Below are 24,929 nucleotides of genomic sequence, written 5' to 3' on the forward strand. Positions count from 1 at the left end.
TTTGTTAATATTGTATTTACACAGCTGGGATCTTAGGAATTTTATCTATTTAGTAAGCAAGGCAAATTACTGCGAAAAATTGACATTTCCTAAGTGAAAAAAAAAACAGTAAAATTAAAAGAAGGCTCCCCCCCCAATCTGTCTTTCTCTGCTCCATTCCAGATAGACACGCACACCTCCCCCGTAGCCACGAACCACAAAGTAACCGGAGAGGATTCTTCACAGACAGATGTAATTTATAACAAAGACAGGAAAAGGCAACCCTAACTCAGAGCTTGCTGCCCTTCCTATAAAGTTCACCTCCTTACCAAGAAAAAGCAGCGAATAATTTGTTTGGTTTCTGTACTCAACTCCTTTTTCTTTTATTGTGAAAAGTTTCCATTGTCCTTTTATGTTTTGATTATTGAGTAAGTTTAAAGACTTGCCAAATAGCCCTAGATTGTTAACAGACCACCACTATTTAACTTTGAATGCTTTAACAAAATAAAGGCACAGTTCACATTAATATTCTATGCCCTCGTTTTATTTATTATCTTTTCTTTGAAATTTAAACAATTTTCCTAGCTAAGGTTTATTAAATGTAAGCCTAAGTAGCAATATAAGTTACCTCACATACCAACCAGACATCCTATAAAACTCAGCTTTCTAATTAGTAACACCGCATTTTGCTGAGCTTAGCATATTTATAGGAAATCAAAATAACGTTTTATGAATTAAATATTCAAATATATCAGATTCAATGTTCAGTAAAAATACTTTATGTTGTATCTTATGACAAGTCGTAAAATTCAAGGTGAAATTAGAAAGCATACAAACTTTCTGGTGCATTTTAAAAAGGGACTTTAAAGGATTGCAAAACTTGTCTATTATACATTTGTCCTCATAACACCAACTAAAAGGATAAAAATTAATAAAAATGTATATTGATCATAAATCATCACAGTAAAGAAACGCCATGCTGTTTATTTATATGAATAAGGTCAACATGTTATTCATAACATAAGGTCACAAGATGTATGAATTTGATACATAAATATTCACCCATGGGGATACATTCCCATGAAATATCACATCACTTGTCTATTCCACAGATACTTCTATGAATACAATTTAATCTTCAAGATGATGAAAAGCTGCAGATAAAGGTAGGGGTACAAAAAGCGTTGTCCACTGTAGTATGAGTTCATGGATCTCTGCCTGCAAATTAACAAAAATGATGCTGGAAATTTGGGAAATAGGGCAATTGCTCTGGCAAATCAGTCTCCAGTAAGTCACACTGGACCAGCAAGTACCAAAATGGTACCTGCTGGCAAACAATTTAAAAAAAAAGAAAAGACCAGTTAAATTTGAACCAGCAAAATATAAATGAAACACAATACCTTCTTGAATAACTCCTTGATCCATGCTATGTTACACGGAAGAGTTTAACACTGGAAATAGTATTGTTCTGCAGCGGACGTAATACATTGGGTTAATTAAAATAAAACGTGTCCTTTTTTTTGGCAGATTCCTTACAAATGTTGTTCTTCAAATTACCTAAAAAATTAGGATGGAGTTTGCGCAAATTGCTTTCTACCAACATGCCAGCAGCAGCCTACCTAGTTCTCACCAGCTTACGTACAAAGCTCTTTTGACACAGTTTGCCACGCTGGCTGACCTAGCAAGCTGCTTTCTAGATTCCTGGCTCCCCAACAACATGCCTTATGGACGGCTGAGGGTACATCGCAGACCCCAGAATCACGCGGAGCTTGCTCCAGCAGAGCCAACTATGCAACTGTGCTGTATGGCGCCAGGATGGAGCTTGGGCTCTGAAACGGCCTTCAAGAGCACTGTTTTGGTGTGACATGTTTAAACAGAGACATGTAAGAATAGCAATTCTGTTGAAAGTGTTTATTTTTTGTTTTAAACTGGAATTAAATCAAACTGCAAAAATCTCAGGATCTCCTATGAAACAAAATTACTGATCTTTGCTCAGCTCCAATTATATTGTTTTATGCTGGTCAAGTGAAACAACAAGAACTCCCAAAGGGCATCAACAGAGTAAGCTATTCAGGAATACTAGAAAAGTAAAACAAAATTCATATCCTAATAGTCTACCTTCAGGTACTTTGTTTAATCAGTTTAAAATTTCCCCAAGTCAATAAATTTCTGCCAATCTCAGTGTCTTCCATTAAAATTTACATATTGATTGAGAAATATTTTTAAACGTGTGCTATAGTCTTCTGATACAGCACTTAGTCATTTGGATCTTAGAACATTCTGATGAATAGCAGAAACATGCTGTCATTAATATACTGTCTGTCTTTCCAGTCAAAGCCTACAATTCCTAATTGACCTGCATTCTAGCAAATAAGCCATTACTGCTGTTATCAGAACTACGTATGTTTACATACACACAGGCGCATACAGAAATCAAGCCACTTTCTAAATAAATAATTAAAAAACTCAGAGAGCACGTCTGTGTATATATTAATTCCTGCACAGTTCCAGAAATATTTTACTGCCAACAATTCAAGTTTTGTTTCTCTCTCTTACTTAACATCATACAGTCAAAAAATGTGATGCTTTGTCAACTGTACAACTGAAATAAGAAGTTATGATGAGCTTCAAAATTTTTTTTGCTTTAGTGTCTTTAGCTTTTCATCCTCCAGGGTGCTGAGCAATGTGACCCCAGTCACTTCTCAGTTTAACTCTGTGTATGTGAATAGGTTCATTGAAATGAAAGTTCCCAAGTGCTTAAAAAGAGGCACTTGTTTAAACGCTGGCTGGGTCAGAACCATAGCGCTCAGCATACTGAAGGCATAGCCTATATCAGCTACTTGGCATTTTTCCTGCCTGAATTTTTACTTTCGTGACTTGTGTTACTGAATTAAAAAGCAGGTTTGTTTTGTATTTGGTGTTTCCTAAGAAAATAATTTTAAAAACATTTTGTCAATCATTCTCTAAAGCAAGATTTGTAAAAGTACTCAGCACCGGCCTTACGAATTCCACAACTCTCTGGAGCTCTCACTGGCTTTCAGGGCAGCCCAGTTCAGCTACCAAAACTCAGTAATGTTAAAATTGCTGTAGAAGACCATCAGCATGTGACCTACATGGGAACCTAACTGTTAAAGGTCAGTATATCTCCACTACTGGCAACTGAGTATACCAAAGACAGTCTTTGAAAAACAAGGGTGGTTTCTACTGTGCAAGATATGCTTAAAATATTTCAAGTAATACTGCATACAATTCCAACAGACTCCGCTTTTCATTCAGACTAATCACAAGTCCTTCAAGATCCTTCCGGTTGTACCTATAGCAAGCTTCAGGATCAAAAGACTGAATATCAGTGATTTTTGTCACAAAACCCACTGGCTCTCCAACTGCTTACTTCAGTAATCCGGTCTTGGGTACTAAACACTTCTGTAATGGACATCAAAAATTTCCCCTCAGACATCAAAAGACCAAGTACCAGTTTGCTAGTTTTAAACATTCATAATTGTGAAATAATGAACCTACTCCTGAAGCTGTAGTTTTGATCTTCATAGCAGTAAAGGCTTGAGGAACATGTTTTGAAGGAAAAAATAAATAAGGACATGGAAATTAAAGAAAAATGGGATATAACACAAAATCGGTTTATCAAAGATACACAATGCCAGGCTAATTTCATAGTTTATTTAATAAGATAACTAATTTTCTAGGCAAAAGAAATGTGAGAGACATGATCAATTCATGACAGGGCAGGAATATCATACAGATGGGACTGACTGACCTTGAAGACTATTCACTCTTGTATTCAATGACAAATTGTGAGGTGACATTGTAGATACATAATTTTTTTAAAACCTACTGTGCACTGGGAATACCTCAGCTGGAAAATACAGTAATAAAGGAGAACCAGAATAGCAGACCTACAACGAGACAGCCGCATGATACAGGTATAAAATGTGATTCTAGGACCTATCATGTAGGCTATTCCCAGTAGAGAAAAAGAAAGCACTATTGATATTGTACAAGGCCTTGCTTTTATCTCAGCAACAATATTATGTCAGTTTGGTCACTTATGTTCAAACAAAACTGATTTAAAGCAGAACAATTATAGAAAAAGGCCAACAGGATGACTAGAGGCTGGTACATATGTAAGAATGCATGTATCAAAAGCCTACCTTAAAAGCAAAGATTAGAGAAGGCTGGCTTTTCTAGTTTAGCTAAATGAAGGCTGACAATAAGATTGCTGTCTCTTTGTACACTAGAAAAATAAACACTGGGGATGGAACACGAACTAAAGGTCAATACTGGCACAAAGACAAACTCATGTAAGCTTGTCATGAGTACACTTAGACTGGAAATTAGAAGTTTTATAACCATTACAGAAACCAGGCACCAGGGCAGCTTTCTAAGGGGAAGAGCAAAGACAAAAAAGTTAACTTTTTAAGCCGGAGTTTGACAGGTTTCTGAAGAGGATTATATATGTTTTCCTATGAGAAAGTGGCACTAGAGCTGACAGTTGAAGAGGTCCCTTCCAGTCCTATGCTCTTATTTCCTTCAAAGTAGTCTTGATGTCTTTGCCATGGTGATATTTACAAAACAAAGCTACAGAAAATCAACTCAGTGGTTTTTAAGCATTACAAATATCTGAAACCTCCAAGCTTGAAAAGTATGCACTCCATTAGCTGGGGAATGAGTCTCTCTAGTGTGAACTGATATGCTTATGGAAATGTTCTGGTTTCATACATCTTTAAAATGCAGTTCTCAAGAAATCATCGAGCAAATTTATTTAAACAATGATTGATTAACAAATCTAAACATGCAACACCTAATGAGGGTTACATATCAAAGTCAAGTCCCAGACTTCAGATCTTTTGCGATCAGAAAAAAAGCTTTATTAGCTTTCAAATAGTATATTCTTCCTCTCCACCCCCTTAAATTCAAACACAGAAGGGATTTTGTTCAAACTTTCAAAAAAAACCCAACCCACAATTGGATAAAGACCAGACATACTCTGAAAGCTTAATGTTTCAGCAAGTAAGGAGTACATGGAAAGAAGGCATTAATGGAAACTGTTTTGGAACTCTAAGTACAGAGGATGATATCTAGTGACTGCTATAATACTGAATCTGCACTGCCATTAAACTTAATCTTCGATATTTTTATTGCAACCTGACCCACTATGACATCTCTAAAGAAAATTACATTGTACACTACTATTTCAAGAAGTCAAACTTAGCTAGTCATCTGGGCCATAAAATAGCAGATTACTCCATCAGGCTGGCTAAAGCAACTAGGAATAAAACTAGATTTACCAACCACATTATTTTTATTAGGAAATGTTTCAAAGCAGACATAATCCCAAAAGACCTTAGCCTCATTCCATCCAAAAATACACAACAGAGAGCAGCAAAAACATGAACTGCAGTATAAGGTACAATTTGTAAATGTGAGAAAAAAAAATACAAGATGTGCTGTAATATATCATCCTATCAAAGCAAAATAAATTAACTGAACATAGAAATAGAAAAGAATGAAAACTTCTACACAATTAATGTATTAACAATTTAAACCTTTGTTATAAGATCTGACATGTGTTAATAGGGATTGCTCCACTGAATCCCTGCACATCAAGATTTAGTCTGTACTCTTTTTGCTTTCTTTGAAATAGCAGGCCAATATAGGTGTACTAAATTGCACCTAGAGAGTAAAACCTCCAAAACGGGCAAAAGGAAAAAACAGTATCTTTAACAACAATATTGCTGAAGAACTCTGGTATGTTAGCACTACATGCATTTTATTTTGGATCATAGCCACAGAACAGCTAAAGCACGCTTCTGTAATCATTCTAAATGCGGGGAACTGCTCATAATAGTAACAGAAAAAAAGCAACCAATTTACTTGGCAATCTTAACACTTCTCAGCAATTCCTTGTACCGTCATGTTTTCTAACAGGTATTCATGCATACATAATATACAGGTCTTTGTAGACCTGGAATGAAGGAGAAGTAAGGGATTTGATAGCTGGAAAGGCAAGTTTTAAATTTTAAATACTGCCAAAGTAGGTTAGATATATGATGTGTGTTTCATCATCTAACTAAGCATTCATGTCTTTCAGTTTTAACCTTTTTTTTCCCTAGGCAGTATGATCGCCTCAAGCAGTTTGGTTTAAAGGCTTTAGCCAACGTAAAAATATATTTAAATTCGCCAGGCATTTGGTTACTTTTTTTTTTTTTAAAAAGACTTAAATACCATCTGTATTTTACAAAGGTGGTTCTATTACGCTAGCTGCATCAAATGCAGAATATTAATCAGACTGTGAAGCTCCACTAATGATGTACCACATTTAAGTAACTTAAAAATTTTGTTAAGTGGCATGTCCACAGACACTGTATGCATAATCTAACTGATTTTTGAGTCATTTCCCTTTTCTTGTCTGATTTTATTCTACACAGGAAATGACAGGGTCATTTGGAAATAACTGCAGTGAAAGATCAAAAAGGAACTGATTGAGAACAGTGTATAATTGCCTGTGCTAGAGAAAAAATAAAGTCCAATGAGTTTACAATCCATCGCTGTAAGATTTCTCTGGAAAACACATACTGCGGTTTCTCTAAAAGGATATCCATTACAACACTAAGTACCGCTTTTATTTGTTGTAGCTGCATCTCTTTTAAAGAAGCAGGTCTTCTCATTAGGCTATTGGATTTTTATTCAGTAGGTAATACTTTCGGCACACGTGGAGCACAAATTTACTCACTGAGCTAAAGCAAGCCATTTCAGTCAAAGCAAATCATTTCAGCTGAAGCAAGTCATTTCACTGACTTGTCTCAAAGCTGTCATTTGCAAAAGGAGATAATACTGTAATTAAGCTCTTGGAACACCACCGTTCTTGTTATTTGGGCAAATCTGGCCATTACAATTTACAGTCCCCTATTCCAAAAGAACAGACTTTTATTGCTGGAGCTAAAAGAAAACTTTTCAGACATTAGCAGTGCTCAACTTAGAGTAAGGATCACACCCAGCTGTGGGCCATGGTGTGTCTACATGGGCTTTTTTTTTTTTTTTGGTAAGACATTGACCTACATAGCAAGACAGCAGTCAGCCTTTCAGCACAGATTTATTGTCTCCTTTCAGCAAGCAGATTTCCCAGTCGATCTCCTGCCCCCTTCTGTTCCTTGAACAGATGCACTGCAGAGCACGTGACTCCAGGCGTGCTCCTGCCATAGCCATACACACCAAACCACATTTCTAAATATAACAAAGCATTATATTTTATATATATAAAAATATAAATAAATATTATATTTTATAGATATTATATATTATTAAATAAATTATATATATTATATAATATAAACAAATACATAAAGCAATATAAAAAGCATTTCCAAATATAACAAAGTTGTAGCAAAATAACTTGAAGTCTGTGTTGGGTTCACCTCTCATCACATTTTAACACATAAAGCAAGTGCAAATAATGCCATAAATTTGTATGTGTAGCTTCAATGCCTTAAACTGTTACTTATTGAAGAACAATGTATGACCCTATCAAAATAAACTCTACAGGAATATAAGCATTGATTTTCTTGGGCGTTGCAGTGTGGTTGGACAAATTAAAGACTCTCTGCCATGGAACTCAGAATACAAGACAGATGGATTAAACTGAACTGGCGCATAGGTAAGAAACGGCCATAAAAGAGTATGGCTAAAAATTGTCATGAAGGTTTTTGTGACAGTTATAATTGTAGATTGCCCTTGTTCCTTTGATGGATCATCACCAAAGTAATGCACAGAAACACATTTCTGCTATTCCCTAGTGGAGGCGGTACCTTCAGCAGAGGTAGTGCTCCCCAGCAGACAGTCTGTGCAGAGCAACCACTCTTCTGTGGCTGGGAAGTGTACACTGATCTCAGCCATCCAGAAATGGGTTTTAAGAGAACAAAGACATTTCTTTTAGGCTAGTCTACAACTGATAGGATACGTTAACCAAATTTACACAAGAATTACTTAATCAAAGCCTCATTAAAAATAATTTTACCAATTAGAAAGTGCTAACCAGCCATTGATCTGATTAGCTAATATAAAACAACCCTAACACAGTAACGCTGAAGTCCTGCTCTACTTACATAATGACAGTTTTGTCACTGATTTCATCATAGTTGGAATTTTAACCCACCTTACAAATAATGAGAATAATTTCCAAATATTTGCATCCATGTCAAGAAAAGTCCTTCTTTTTTATAATATGGCTATTTAAAAGCAACACAGAAAGAAGTGATCCCACATCATTTACAGAGTCAAACTTCCAGCTTAAAGTGTAAAGAAAGTTTTCCAGTGCATTCATTTTAACTTCACTGTGTACTGATAAGCTAAAATATAAATGCCATCAAAAAAATTCCACTACTGTGCCTCTCTGAGCAACCAGTTGTCTCCTAATATAAATTATAAATGTAAATCCTTTTCAATGTATTGTAACATATATCCTCAAAACGCACAGTCAGGCTAAAGGAAGGTTTATTTGATGAATTGAATCTGTCCATTTGATTAAAGGCCACATCCTGCATCAATATATTTTCCTATGTATTTTTTCACATATAAGTTAGAATACACGACCAAGTTTACCAAGTCAAGCCAATTCACTATTATTAACTGAATACTTTCAAAATGCTGAATTTCAAGCTAGCTTGTTTCTTTACAATCAGTGTAATTAACTGTTGGTGGCTACGGTAGAAACAAAACTCTGTACATACACATGCATACATAAATATTAGGACTGTGGTCAGACTAGGCTTAGTACACAAGCTTTTCTGATTTTGATTCCTGATTTTAAAATAGAGTCAGACTCATGCATTGCTAATTCAAATTACACGCATCAACTTATAAATACATACACAAAAGTATTCCTGATTTAACACAACTAACATCTTAAGCAAGAAATACATTTACACTTTTTTGAAATCCAAAATTAATTTTGAATTTGAGGATCAAAACATCTAACTTGTATTCTTTAATCAGCCATTTTATGTTAGTAATGCAGTAATGTTGACATGAAGTTGCTTTGAGCAATATAAAACATATGCCACGGTGCATTCATTAAATAACTCTGCATAATGAGTTCCATCTATATAAATGACTTACCTCATTACTTATCACAAGTTCTTCTCTAGGACTGTGGAAGAGGTATTCATATAGTTTATAGTGTTTAAATAAACTGGAAAACAAGAGAATATAATACTATTACAGCTGTAAATCTTTGGAAAGGTAACAATATTAAAAATTCTGTTAAACTAGGAGTTACTCTCCAGCATGATAATACTCCAAATTTTAAAAAGAAGAGGTTGTTTAACTTCAGGTACAATATGCAGAATATTTAATTTACAGGATTTACTATCAGATGGCTGTAGAAAATACAGTATGATACTTAAAAATACATCCTCTTTGAACTCTGAGAAGACAAAGTTCTACTCTGAAAAAAGTAATTCCTGAAACACTTATCACCAGGATACTTATGCCTTTAATATCAGCAATGGTGGACAAGAAGGAAACAAAGCCAAATCAGCTTTCAGATTCTGGGATGGGCTGCCAGTCCAGGGAGCAAGTTTGATCTTGGAACACCAAAACAATCAAGAATGGAAGCATTTATTCTCTCAAGGTCATGTTTCAAAGTCAGCACAGTATTTCCTCAAAGAAAAACTAAAAAACTAGATTGACACACTGGAGTTTTGTGTATTACAACAAAAGTAACTTTAAGTAGACTTTCTTAATGGCCTAAAATATTTATTTTCCTTAAAACATATATGGCTTTCCTTTTCACGTGTTTTAAATAATTTTCCTTGTTCCCTTTCCTAATGATCAATGATATGGCATTTGTTTAATCAAAGGTTTGGTTTGTCACAGTCCATCTGTTACAATTACTTGTTCTCTTAAAATCATGATACAGAACTTCTGGCTTCCGTCATGTCATTTTGACATACGATTTAAAACACAGCTCTGTGATTTCACAGCAAGTCCAGGTTGAGGAATGATTCCAAGAGTTTATCACACTCCTGCTGATGTACCCATGAAAGATACAGCAATATTTGCAGGGAACATCTGTAACTGGTTCCTGTGCTTTCCAGCTAAGGATAGGACACAGGTTCTTTTCTTAAGAGAGCCATCAACTGGGATGGCAATGCCTCTGTTGCTTGGCACTTGCAAGGCTGCATCTGGAACCCTGAGGCCCCCTGTGAGGAGGGCTTTGGACTAGATTGCCTCCAGAAGTCCCTTCCAACCTCAATTTTTCTATGGATCTATGAAAGCACCTACTACACCCAATATACGCAATTATCTAGCTCATGCTAAAGACACGGCTACGATCTGCAGGATATCATGCAAATGCTATGAAAACCTGTTTACAGTACCAGTGCCTGGCCACACAACCCGGCGCAGGCAGCTCTTGGAGCGGTGCCGCTCCCGAGGCTCTCGGAGAGCCCCCGCAGGTGCCACCCTGGCTGGCCGCCCCGCGGCTCTGAGGCGTTCCTCCCACCCGGCAGCCTCGCACGCCGGCACGGCCGGCAGAAGGGCTCGACCAGGCAGCTGCGTGCAAAGCGAGAGGCTGCTGCGGTGGGACAGGGGTGCCTGAAACACAGTCCTGGCTCTGGGAGGTAGCGGGGAAGCCAGCTGTGGGAGTCGGTGCTCAGCACACACTATTTTAGCTTCCCCACCATTACCACACACTGCCACAGGCCACTGCCACAGGACCAGAGGTTCCACGAAATACTGCAGACGAGGAACGATTTGCGCTACTTTAAGCAGTGCTAAAGCGCCGACTAATGTACAGCAGTGGTTCTTCCAGCCCATGAAAGCAGCTCGGAATTAGGAGACTAAAATGGCGGCACGGCCTGCCTCCCTTGCATGACAACAGTACGTCTTCCAGCAGTTATTCACATGCATCTGTGAAACTTGCAAATACATTTTTACCCGAATGGGCGCAGATTTTTTTGCACGTAAGTACAGATGCATTTCCTAATTTGGTGAAAAGTATTATGGCAGCCTCATTGAACATTTGGCTCTAAGTGCCACATAAAAGTTTTATTCTACAGTTACGTTTAATTCAGCCATTCGATTACTATTAGTTATAAAAAACAAGTTTGCTTACCAACTTGCATAAGAAGTTTGGCTACCATAAACTACAAGTTCCCTTCCCCCAAACCCAAAGCACATAGGCAATTCATTAAGTTGTTACAATATTTGCCATTTCAATTGCAGCACATTTTTATTGCAGTACTTCACCAAAGAATTCCTGCCATGTTTCAGTGGAGATGTAGGAATTATGTTTAAGCAGACTTCAGGACTTCACCTGGAAATGACTCACATCAATTTATGAAAATATAAATGTCCCCTCACATACACACCTATTATTTGGTAAAATTCTAACAGGGATTATTTGAAAAAGACAAAAAATATTTTCTGAACATCACAGACACACAAGAAATAAGATATACATCTTTCAAACTGCACTGGCAGAACTTAACATTTCAAACCTTTTTTTTCTTTTATTTATTCCAGTGCCTTGGAAAGGAGCCAGATTTACAGCACCTGAAAATCAGCTCTTCTCCTTCCCCTCTAAATGTGTTATGATATTCTTCATGGACTGTGTTACAGGTACAGGTAATTTATAATATTCCCCAAAGTAGAAGTCATTACTTTTGGCATTTCTGAGTTTTATTTATTTTTAAACAGAACTCTGTTCAACCTGGCACCCTTAATCCTATAATCAAGGAAAGAATCCTCCACTTAATGCTCTTTAAATCAAATCACATAAATTATACATCAGTATTTATTTTGAAACAAGTGTAGTTTTCTTTCTTCCGTCAGGCATTATACAAAATGCTTATTGTTTATATCTGTTGTGAACAATTAAAAAATTCCATACAATGTTTTTAGCAATTTCACCAAAATAATTTTACTCATGCAAGTAAGATTGTTAAGAATGGACCCTCTTATGATGTCATATGAGAATCTGAAGGTGATTAACAACGACATATTTCCCTAGCTCCACTGCTTCCTGAAAGAAAATGTCAAAAGCTATGTTGATGTGTGTTTGCCCAAGGAGACAAGATAAAAAGATGATAACTGTCACCTTCCACCAAACCTGAAGGTGTCATTATAGTTGCTGCACGGTTTGTGCCAATGTGGTTAAGCTTTTGTCCCCATTTCCATTATAAATCCCATGGGTTTATAGCTCATCTGCAAACATGTGATCTGAACTAAAATATGTCATACTATCCTGAGTAGAAAAAAAAAAAAGCTATAGGCCTATCATTTAAAATTAAACAAAAAAGTGAAGAACAAGAAAAAAATGTTCAATTGATACATTAACCTGAATTGTAATAAAACTCAGTCAATCTATTTCTGAGTTCATAAAGTTCAAAATACACCCACATAAGTGTACTGATTCAGTTCTTATTTAGAAAAAAATATTCAAATAACTGAAATAACGGATTGTATAAACTGGACACATATGACACATTTCAGTGTATGTGTATATATCCATGACTTTGCAACAGCACATACTTGTAATAAATCGAGCAGTTTGAACATACAACCACGTATTTGGTGGCCAAAATACCATCCTGCTGCAAAAGTCTTGTGGCTTGATTGTATTCCCACCCAGTTAATACTTCGGTGGTAGTAGGATGGAGCACCTAATCTCTTGGATGAAATTCTTGCAACTGTGAAGGAATTACTTCATGGACAACATATCTTTCAACAGATAATTTACACAAGAGCTATAGACATGCTATTTGGAAAGAATATTTGTTCCAAATAAATATACAAAAGGCACAGACAGGAAGGGAGAAGTAAAAGAAGTTGAGTGAGACATCTTAAATGCCAAGTTTCCTTTTTGTTTAGGGCTAGTACTTGGCAGGACTTTGGTTTGCCTTGACTACAGAAATTTGAGATTTAAAGAGATGTTCTCATTTCATATGGGAAGAATCTGAAGTTTTTTATATTTTCCATGAAAAAGAAACAAAAGAAAAAAAAATTAGAGAGCAGGAGAAAGAGACAAACTTTATAGCCCGATTGTAAGAGAAATCACCTATGATGGGTTTAAATCCCAAGACTGAATCAGAGTAAACCCTAAACTGGAAGGCTATCAGCTATCCTAGTATTTTTGTCTGTCTTCAAGCGGAAATACTTTTCTGCATCCAAGAAAACACTCTAAAAAGACCTCTTTGATGTATTAAACTTTTGCTAGCAAAAGAACAGTCAGAAATTTCCCAACAATTCTATGTACGGATCAGTCATGACCTTACTCGCTTTTTATGCCCATCTGCCACAAAATCTCTCCCTCTAACCACCATCCAGGTCAGAAACCGAGCTGAAAGGTACAGATGTAGTACCGTGTATCAGCATATATTACAATAGTACCTTTTCCATTTTCCATCTCCTTGCCCCTGATGTTCATGGGTGAAACAACAGCTTGAGAACCATTCTGTCCATCATGTACTGGAAACAGTGGTATATGAGTATAGCCACCATCCTAACTATAGCATTTCAGTGGAGAAATGTATACATCCTGTATAGTTAAGACTTTACATGGAGAGGTGTGATTGGCTACTGTGAGACCCTTAATTTTTTTCTCAGATAAATAACTGAATTACTGCTGTTTGCATCTCTTTCTGTGTCTCTGTTTAAAAGCCAAGACCTGCCATGAAACCTTTTCATATACTGAACTTTTGCAAACTTTGACATGCAAGATTTTTGTGACTCATATATGACCGTAGCCTTAATTCTGTGAAGTACATTACTTTAAACCACTTAAGAAGTCCACTACAGCTGTCAAGGCCAGACAAATACTTAAAGTTATAGACAAGACCTAGGATTTTGTTCAACTGGAATCTAAAAATAGAATGTTTTAACAGCAAACCAAGAATATTCTCTATACGCTACTCTCCCCTTTCCCTTTTATCACCCAAAACAAAACCCAGAAGGAAGCTTTTCAGCACAATCTTATATTTTGAGATAAACTTCCAGTCTAAATTTATTTCCTGGGCTTTGACATCTGAGGCCAGATCTTTATTGCCACTTGCATATTCTCTCTTCTTTGTAATGTTTTAAAGTTTGGTGTCTGCAGTATGTTGGTACAGTATACAATTAAATAATTTTAACTTATTTTTATCAGCTGATTTCCCGCCACATTAAATTATTCAGATAAGAAATAACGGATCCTGTAGAAATAAATACCTGATATGCAAGTAATCAATGACTGCTTTAGCTTGCTCAATGCTGAAGAAATTCAAGTCACCACTTCTTTCTGAATCAGTTTCTCCTATTCCAGCCATTGCTTTTCCAAGTTCTTTTAAATTATCTCCTAAGGTCATATGTTTGTCTGCAAAGTAATCCCACAGAACAAAAACTAAGTATAAACACAACAGGGTGGGGTGAGGTTTTTTGGCCCATTTTAATTATAAGTCGTCTTGAAGTTTAAGAAGTTACGTTATGAGCCATGTAGAAACTTAAAAAGTAACAGCAGTCAAACATTTTTGTCTGTTGCCATTATTCTTATCAATAAAAGGTGCATTAAAATTCCATCACAAAATCACTGATCTACCTTCAAAATGTAAGGATCACAATAGTGGGTTTAAAATACTACCGTTTAGCCTCTTACTTATGCAGAGATAACCACAGGCAGAATAGTATGTAAATTTGAGATGCATAGTATGTTTATCTTTAAAATAAATTTACTACTGTTTATGTATTGTAAAAGATTGTTCTTCTGACCACGCCCCTTGCAATATAAACCAGTAATACAGAAACAGATGTTATAAAGGGTAACCAAATTTTTTTAAGTGCTTACAGTCATAATTGATTAAACATGAATATGCATAATACTCTGCATGTATCATCAAACTTGGAGACATTTTTGCACCCCCCCAAAACAGATAATTACTTCACATTTTTACCCTGGAAATCAAAACCAAATGCTGAAACAGCTTTGAATTAAAATTTAAATTCTTTTTGTTAACTGTCTTGACAAAGAGGAAAATCTGAAATATATCAGTATTCGCTGAACTTTTAAAAAGAAAGGATTCAACTTTCTGATTTGTGTACAGTGTGTGCCATCACTAGAACCATGGTGGAGTTTAAAAAAGTTTTGAATACAATTTACTTGTTCTTTTTAAGTCTAAAAAATCTAGAGTAGAAAATTGGGAAATATCCACCAGTGGTGAAATAGACTTATTTTCCTTATTGTTTTAATTCTCTACTGATCTGCTCCTTGGTTCTTTGTACAGAAAACAAATTAAAAAACTTACAAGATTTTGGTCTTTATAGTTTTGCCCTTTAGTGGTACAGCAATCAAAACCCAGAAAATTTCACCTCCGTTTTCAGTAACAGAGGCAGCACAATATAAATAACCATAATGGAAGAAACAAGAAAGAAATACAGAGAATGTGGAGGAAACAGAATGGAACAGAATAGAATAGAAGCCATGGGAAATGAGAAAGAACAATAGAACCAGAAATATCACAGTTAGTAGGGAAGTGAAGACACATAACAAGACCATGAGAAGTCACAACACCCAGGCCCAGGTCTGTCGCCAGCTGGTCCAAATTTTCTCTTTCCTCTGCATAACTGATTTTCAGCCCCAACTACCTCTCTCAGCAAGGCGCTCACACTACTTCTGTGAGGTAAGGAGCACTTTACCCTCAATGTATAGAAAATGAACGAAATCGTGTAAGTAATTCTTCTGGCTCCCAATCAACCAAAGCCTCCAGTTTCCAAACCTCAGTTTTCCTCTCTCCTTTACCAGCCTTAAATGAGTTTCCACTACCCTTCTTCTCTAAATCCATTCTTCCTGCTCCATACTATTCTTGCTGTTATGGTCAAATCAGCTTAATTCTCCAGGCCGCTTGGGTCCAGTGTAGGGAAGGGAAAGGAAATGGTCATTAATATAGAAGATATTAGCATTTTGCTCTTAGTTGAAATGTTTGGTCTTGGAACTTGCACCAGCTGAGAACAGTAATTATAAGGAAATTCATCTCAGCCCTGGGCTACAGCATACTTTATAAGATGGATTACTCAGGGAACTTAGCTGTGAAAAAAAAAAAAAGTAGTCTCCTGTAAGCATTTACAAACTGCATTTTCTTTTCCTAAAAGCCATGTATTTTAGGCAAATCTGAATGGATTTTCACAGGACAGCAAGAAGCAAATTCACAACATTTGCTTGCCAAACCTTATGTCTTTACTTCAAAGCATAGAGGTTTTAGAGCTGTTAAAAAAAAAAAAAAGGGCGCAAAATAATACTTTTTTCCCCACAGCCTCTGTCTGCAAGCCCATTGAACTGTTTTAGTTGTAATTTGAAATATAAAAATTAATCAGAGGCAGACACTGGCATAGAAAATTTCAGCTTAAAGAGTTAAAGTTTGGCAAAGCTTTATGCAACTAAGATCACATTCCTGAAAACGTCAGTCAGCTTTAATAATTGGTTGTGCTACCAGCCTGTCTAGTACACAGGCATTACATACAGTCTCATAAAACTAATTTCTGACATGTTTCCATTCTTCTCCATTGTTATATTAATATAGTTAGCATATGTTAAGATACTTTCTCATTGGAGACAGGAAGGACAACTGGAATTCCAATGATCATAAAGCACGTACATATTCTGTCAAAATTCCAAGTCAGAAAGGCCCTTGAATTAAATTACAATGAAAGAGTATAATAACTATTACGAGCTTGATTTTAAATATTCATCTTCTCTTTGAATGGAACGGCTGAGTCCTTTGCTCTTCCTCTGGGATGGACCTTTCTCAACATAATCACATAAGTGAATGTTAAGTAAGCATTGTGATCTCTGAAAAATGGGTTTTAGAGGATGCTGGTTTTGCCATTTTTTCTGGCTTTTTTATTCCCACTAGACCCAAGCTACATGCTTTGTTGCAAAATTTCCTCATAGCCACAAGAGCTACAGTCCTTTCATTGTCATTTTTCATCTTCGGCAGTGATGCCAGTTTACTTCCCTCACCAGTCTTTAGTTAACTGATATATTTTGTGCCAGAAGTGCAGCATTTGCCATATAGAAAGCTGCCTGAGAGTTGACCTCCAAGGATAACATAAATGTAATTCACCTGCTGTAATGCTACAGGATGTACTGAATATCTCAAACAGCAGAGAAATGTGCCCAAGGCTACAGCGAGTCAGTCACTGAGACAGCTGGAATTGGAATTTAGGAGCTCCTTGCTCTTACTCTATTGTAATTATTATTTATTTTACCATAGCAAAGACGAGGTCTCTTCAGGACCTGGCCCTTTGGTACAACATACTGTACAAACAAAGAATGAGGGATATTATGCTAAAAAGACTACAGTCCTCTCTAATGAAAGTTTAAATCTGCCAATAAGAATTATTTTCAGGTACAAGATATAACATGCCAACATTCAAGAGGAAAATAAATAATTTTACAATTACTTGTAATTAAATATCACTTTATTAAAATGACTGGAAAAAATTCTTGCCTTCCACTTCAGATATTTATTCTACAATTTTTAATTATACTTACCACTGAGGTTCTCCAACAGGAAATTTAATAGATCCATGAATCCTGAAAGCTGTATAAGACTGAAGTTCATTTCTTTAGCCCACCAAAATCCTGCAGTATAATAATCTAGCAAAATAGCTTCTTTCAAAGATGTCTTTAATTGTTTAAAATTCAGAAATTCTTCCAGTTTTCTAGAATAAATTGCAGAGTAAAATAATGAAATTAAAAAATAAATTACAGATTCCAAAGTTTAACTTAGTCTGCTTGTAATTGTATCTATAACATTTACTATTATTATATTATACATATACGTATATATCTCACTGGAACTTAGCTACATCAATTTCTAGATATGAACATTTATGACCAGAGGACATATTAACTGAAAAAAGTAAACAAACACCTACAGGCTTCAACGGACACTATTTAAATGTTAAGATATGATTAATGAAATAACAAAAATAAGAGCATAACAAAAAACAAAGAGAAATACACTGAAAATCCCAGAGAAAAATCAGTTTTTGTTCAGGAAGGGGTTTGTAGGATGAAATGGAACAATTAGTCTCCACTTTCTAGTACCACTCTTTCACTCTCGTTGTTACAGTACTAAAAAGATCTTGCTTCGCTTTCAAGATTATTTTTCATGTAGCCTCTGAAGAAAAATTACATTTGAAAATTAGTGTAAATAATACAATATAAAATTACTGAAAGTACCTAAAATATTTAGAAGTTTAAATTCCACTTTCATAATGGTCAAGACATTTAAGAAGAGCCTCATCCTATTTTACTGGCACACTGTGGAAATTTTTCCACTTCCTTTAACTTTAAAAAGTAATGAAGAAATACACTCCCTTGTAGGAAACCATGCTGTTGCTGACACATTTATGTCTACTCTATCCAAACATAGAATTAGTTACGTCTTTTATAATAATTGTGCACATTTTTCCACATGAAGAGAGGGGATCAGAGCTAGGACTTCAGTTTGCAGTTCTTCCAGTATAACTTCAGCCATGTCTCAGGTAGTTAAGTTTTACATTAAAGCAATCCTTGGCTTCTTAACTATACCTGACAATACAGGTGCCAGTTGTGATCACAGTTTCTAGTCCCCTGTAAAAGAGTAAAGTCTTTTTTCCCTCCCCTGCTTCTCATTCTTCCCAAGAAGGGCATTAATCTCAGACCTACTGATAGGCAACCATTAGTTTTTCAGGGTTTTCACCAAGCCGGTAGAGATACACTGTCAAATAAGATGAGTTTCTTTTTTTAATTAAAGCCTCAATAGCTAACAAAGTAAAGTATATAATCCAATCAATTTTGGATTTTGTTTAAAACATCTATTCCTTTGTTCTGCATGACAAATTTGTACGGCTGTACACATGCAAGTCGCTTAAAAACACTTAACTCTGTACTGAAATAGAAGTGGAACGTGGCCAGCTGAACTTTCCAAGGTTTGAAACAGTCCATATCCTTTCTTTCTGAAGCTTCTGCCAACTCTGTGTTTTCATAATCAGAGCTTCTCAGGGATTTAGATTTTCTCTGATGGTGCTAACAATGCCAGTACTCATCTTTTCAATGTTCTGTAAGGCATGTCACTGACAACAGTATCTATAAATGATTGGGAAATGATGGGGCATTTAGATTTCCTAGTTACCCTGATTGCTATTTCTTCCTTCACGGAAGGTGCTCAAGTCCTACGGAGACAGACAGCAGTATAAAACTCCATGATAGATGGGAACGCAGGACATCAAAAGTCTCATATTGAATCAGATCTGTTCTGATTTTCTAACCTTAGCTGTGGCCTTCAAACTGCTCTTGTGTATAGACATGATGCACTGTGGTAAACTAGCAAAATTTCAATGCTGCTGCTAAACTGCGTAGAGTGCATAAAATATGCTGTAACTATCCTTTTTTCAGTCAGATGCAGTATATACTTTACGTTCCACTTGTACAGTATACGTAGATATATAAATACGTATGTGATCAGCTGAGACTAAGAAGAAACGTACGATCTTTCAATGCTCTTCTTTTCAATCTTAATGAGAAAGTTTCACAATAAATTGAGTCATTAAGCACATTTCAGTCTCCAGTGAGTTCTACGCTTCAGCCTCCTCTAAAATAAGAGGCCTGTTGTGCAAGAGAAAACAGTAAATGAAAGAAATTTTTTTATTATTTGATGGGAACAAATTCTCTTTCCAGTTTTATTAAAAAAAATCCCAGAAAGAACTTTTTTTTCCCCTCAGTACAGTGACAAATAGGAGGAACAGAATATATTTCAGGAAGAATCTTTTAATCTCTATAAAATGGTTTATCTATTCAGAGGGACAAGGTTGGATTTTTTATTTCCGCTCCCCCACCAGTCCAGTGGACCAGCCCTTCGGCTTTCAATTCACTAAGAATTTGCTAGGGGACACAAGTGCTCCTAAATAATTTGGGCACTTCTGAAAAATCCCATCCTTAATATATAGGTCTAGAGTCTCAGGTTGAACTCCTGGCCTCCTAAATTTAGCTGCAAACAAGCACTAATAGCAAGTGAGAGTGTTGCTACAGGAAAGACAAGATGGGCTTACATCAGAAGTTTTTGGCTGCCTCCTATTTCCCCAGTGCACCATAATGGCTACCTACTAATACCTTCTTAAGCTTTCTATCCCTTTCTGAACTTTTAAAACCTTTCTGATTTTTCAATAACTCATGTTACAGTACAGAATCTTAAATGTTTTAGCAAAAAAGTTACCAAGTGAGACTTATAAAAAAAGCTCAGTATTGGCCTGTTCTTATTTACATCTTAGTATTTCATTTACAGCATATTAAATACTATTGTAAACTCAGAAACTATATCAATGTGAAATATCAGTGAAAAAAAAAAAGGAGTCAAAGAAGAATCAGGAGATATAGAAAATAAAGTAAAACAAAGTGAATCCGAGATCAACAATATTTCTTCCTGTCTTTCATGAATCATATTAAATATCAATGATTTAACTGAACAATTAAAAACTAATGACGTAACCATTACAAAAGAAATCTAACAAATGGTCTATAATTTTTATTTCATTATTATATTGGTTGTAGCATTATTATCATTGCCACTTACTTTTGAACTCCTTCTACATTTTGTTCTGACAAAGCAGTAATTTGGGAAAGAGAAAGAAACGTCCGATTAATAATCTTCTTTCCAACTATGGCATCCTGATCTTGATCTTCTTCCTAGACACACATATGTATATAGGAATATAATTTTAAAAGATTTATTTTATTATGTCAGTAACTTATCTAAATAACATTTTTATTTTAAGCAAGTATGCAAGGGATTAATTCCACAAATGCCAAAAATCTAACACAGCTATAATTACAGGGCAGCAACACAATAACCTAACACATTTTCACTAGAGAAAAGCTAGGCAGATACATGAAAAATAATATTTTTATCTTAAATTCATGTGGGAACATAGTGACATATTATGTGCAGCACAAGATTAAATTAACTTTAAGTAAAAACAATAGAAATACAAAGGTGAAAAAAAATCCATGAATCTAAATTTGACCAACATGATACTAGATTGCACAGTAATTAAATTTTAAAATCAGTTTCTGCTTAAGATATTATGAGCACACATACACATTACCGTGCTATTTGCTCTCCACCCTGTACTTGATTGCATTTTCAAATTTACTGTCTACACTGACTCCTTCCCTAACCAAAAAAAAGTCCAAGATGTTTGCTGCAACACAATGATACACATACAAGGATCTGACACTACTGTTTCAGGGAAGGTCTGTATATTTGTAATACAGAAGGCAGTTCCTTACAGGAAATACAAGGATGTACATGTTATAGAGGAAAATAAACTGAGCATGAACCAACAATGCAATGGTCTTACAAAAAATAGGAACATTTGATGATATTTTATTTAGTGTGTGTCACTGACCAAAAACATTCGACCAGAGACTTGAGTAAGAAATCTATGAAATAAATAAAACAGTGGAACCCCCCTCTGTTTGTTTTGCAATAGAATATGTAGGCAACAAAGTGAGCTGTCAAAGCACGTTACAAAATGTGAGATGAGCCAGACTTTTTACAGAGGTGCATGGCAGGGGAACAAGGGACAATGGTAATTAGAATAGAATAGAATAGAATAGAATAGAATAGAATAGAATAGAATAGAATAGAATAGAATAGAATAGAATAGAATAGAATATTTCAGTTGGAAGGGACCTACAATACATTAGCATGGGACAGCATAAGGAAAAATATTTCACTATGAAGATAATTAAGCATTAGAATAGGTCACCCAGAAAGGTGCAAGAATCTCCATCTTTGCAGGTTTTCAAGACTGAACTGGACAAAGCCCTGGTCTGCATTCAGTGCTGGCCAAGCTCTGAGCAGGCAGCTGAACTAGCTCATGTCCCAAAGATCCCTTCCAGCCTCATGACTGGGAGTCTAATTGGCCTGACCTGCTTCTGCACCAGGGCACAAAAAGAGTCTGAGTAAAACCTGAACATAATTTACTCATAGCAGGTACACTTCTACATCTGTGGGAGTTGGGCTTTACAGAAGTACTGCAAGGCAAAGCTTGCAGAATAATGTTTGTAGCTCACCTAAAGAGAGAGAAGTGGAAGATTTCCTAACATGAGCTGATTTTTGAGCCTAAGCGGCATTGTTCTGGGCTAATAATCAACTAACTCTAGCATTGGTCAAGGAGAGACCCCAAACAAAGCTACACTACTCCCCCTGCTGCTGCCAAACTGCAAGATACACTTAAAACTCTAGGACCAGCTGAATTACAACATTCAAGACTGATGAAACAAGACTGAGAGCAACAAAGAACATTTAGTGGACAGACTCGTTTTTTTCCTGTAATAACGTACTAGAGTACTTTCACATGTACTTTAATATGAAAAATTATTGTTCCCAACTGTAAAGGAGTTAGTCTCGGATACAATGTCTCATCAGAACAATAGGAATGAAGTAAACGAAGGCTTCCTTCACATAGTTAGGAGCATGATGTTAGTTTGCTTTTCTTTTTATTAGCAATAATTCATGCAGTATAAAAAGAAGTACTCCTACTGTCAGTAATGTTGATATAAATTGAACCTGCATGCCCTAGCTAGGAAAAAAAAAAAGAATTAATAGCTCAACATGCTAATATTATCAATTATTGAAAGATATTTTTGAATAATTAGGAAGAATGTGAATGCTTTCCAGAAGTGACCAGTGGTGTTAGAAAGTTGTTGAACAGGAGATTCTTTAGAAGTAGTGAGAGCTGAATTAAAAGAATAACTGATATTGATGTTTTGGAAACTGAATTAATACTAGTTCATCTCTGTCTCTCAGGATGTCCAATACATAGGATACTTTACTATGTATTTTTGTACCATTACAGAAATAGCATATTACCAGTCAGTCAGTCAACACCTTACTGACCATACTTCTTTATACGGCAAAATGTTAACATTTTACAGGTGTCACCCCAGATGGACTTTATGTATAGCATGAGGAATTTAACACTGTATCAGAAAGAAAAGCATAAGAAAGTTCAAGCCATAGTGGTTTTGTTCTCATCAAGCTATCTTCCAGCTTCTCCTCTGTGGTTACAGGCCAGGTGTAAGTCAGAACAAAAACCCTCCCATAAGACTCTCAACGACCTGCACGACAGTCCTCCACCATTCAAGATCACAGCAGTAGCCCTGTAAATAGAGGGGCATCAAAAGTCCTTTTTTTCCTCCCACTGCTTACATCTCGTGCTGTAAGGAACAGTTAGTATGCAAAAAGTTGAACATTCCGGAAAGCAACTTTTTACCTAAACTCCCAAGAATCTTATCCAAACTTACTCCTCACTGCTTCTTGAAAGATAATCAGGCAACATCCATCATGTCAGAAAAAGCTTGTCCAAAAAGGAATTTTCTCCTGTCTCCAGTATGTACCCGGGTTACTACAGTATGAAACTTTCTAACCCACATCGTATTGTCGGGCCCAGCACACTTACCATGCTGATGCTACGGCTCATCTCATTCTCTGAATTACCAACAGCAAGAAGGACCTCTGGGAAAATTTGCTGAACTCTTAGTATGTAGTGTTGTATTATAGCAACATATAAGCTATAGAAGATTACAAAGATTTATTTAAAAGTAACTCCAGGTGCTTTGCACTCCATCACCTAGAATCTCTCTCCACACACTTAAAGGTCCTCTAGCATCAGGGGGGTTTCCTGAGCCGGGGAAACCCCAGGGGAGCGCAGAGGCCTGCCAGGAGCCAGCAGCTCTCACGAGAGCGGCTAACGAGGCCTGGGCGGGGCCAGGAGCAATGGCGGCCACGCCCCACTCCCACAACAGGCAGCTCTGCCAACAGGGCGTGGCGCATCAGCCAGGGCGTGGCGCGGGAGGGCACCTCTTCGAAGGAGGGGCTTTCCACTGGCCGAGTGGAAGACTTGGCGTACACGTAACGCAGCAACCGGGCACCATCTGTGACCATCGGCACAGGTCAAGGGCACTCATCCTACCTGACCCTCGAGGCAGAATGGCGGGCACTCATCGGAGAGCAAGGCTGCAGCTCCGGCTGGGGGGTCTGCACCATTAACCCCAGCGGTGGCCGATGCCTCCGCCGGAGCTGCTGAAGGGAGAGGCCGCAGCGCAGACCTCAGATTGCGGGCAGTGCCTAGACCTTGCTCCTGGGGCAGGGAAGGCGACAGACCTGCCTGCAAAAGGTGTGCCCAGTGGAGGAGCTCCTGCAGCAGGTGGCTGAGCTGCAGGAGGTGGTGAGAAGGCTGTGGAACATCAGGGAGGCGGAGGAGGAGATAGATAGCCAGTTCCAAGCACAGTCTCAATAGACCCACAGCCAAACAGCCAAAAACTCCCCCACCAGCACATGCAGAAGGGAGGGGAGGCAATAATACAGAAGAATGGACAGTTGCAATGGCAAGGACCAGCTTCCCCCGAAGCCTGAGGTGCCCTCACAGCACCAAGCTGTGTGCTGCAGTCATGCTGGAGGGAAGGGATGCCATCCAGAAGGACCTTGACAGGCTTGAGAGGTGGGCCCATGCGAATCTCATGAAGTTCAACAAGGCCAAGTGCAAGGTCCTGCACGTGGGTCGGGGCAATTCCAAGCACAAATATAGGCTGGGGGGAGAATGGATTGAGAGCAGCCCTGAGGAGAAGGACTTGGGGGTGTTGGTTGATGAAAAGCTCAACGTGACCCGGCAATGTGCGCTTGCAGCCCAGAAGGCCAACTGTAACCTGGGCTGCATCAAAAGAAGCATGGCCAGGAGGTCGAGGGAGGTGATTCTCCCCCTCTACTCCGCTCTCGTGAGACTCCACCTGGAGTACTGCGTTCAGCTCCGGGGCCCCCAACATGAGAAGGACATGGACCTGTTGGAGCGAGTCCAGAGGAGGGCCACGAAGATGATCAGAGGGCTGGAGCACCTCTCCTATGAAGACAGGCTGAGGG

General features: G+C 37.2%; 1 protein-coding gene across 1 annotated transcript in view; it reads right to left on the reverse strand.

Annotated features, from left to right (window-relative positions):
* The window catches only part of CABCOCO1 (ciliary associated calcium binding coiled-coil 1), a 54,614-nt gene that overhangs the window by 25,633 nt on the left and 4,052 nt on the right, over positions 1-24,929 (reverse strand). The window contains exons 2-5 of the mRNA XM_075155418.1: positions 20,580-20,692; positions 17,516-17,685; positions 14,200-14,344; positions 9,109-9,181 (exon numbers count right to left, since the gene is read on the reverse strand). Coding sequence (XP_075011519.1) covers positions 9,109-9,181; positions 14,200-14,344; positions 17,516-17,685; positions 20,580-20,692 — 501 coding nt within the window. The remainder of the gene's footprint in view (positions 1-9,108; positions 9,182-14,199; positions 14,345-17,515; positions 17,686-20,579; positions 20,693-24,929) is intronic.

This window comes from Calonectris borealis, chromosome 7 (assembly GCF_964195595.1).
Source record: "Calonectris borealis chromosome 7, bCalBor7.hap1.2, whole genome shotgun sequence".
NCBI lineage: Eukaryota > Metazoa > Chordata > Aves > Procellariiformes > Procellariidae > Calonectris > Calonectris borealis.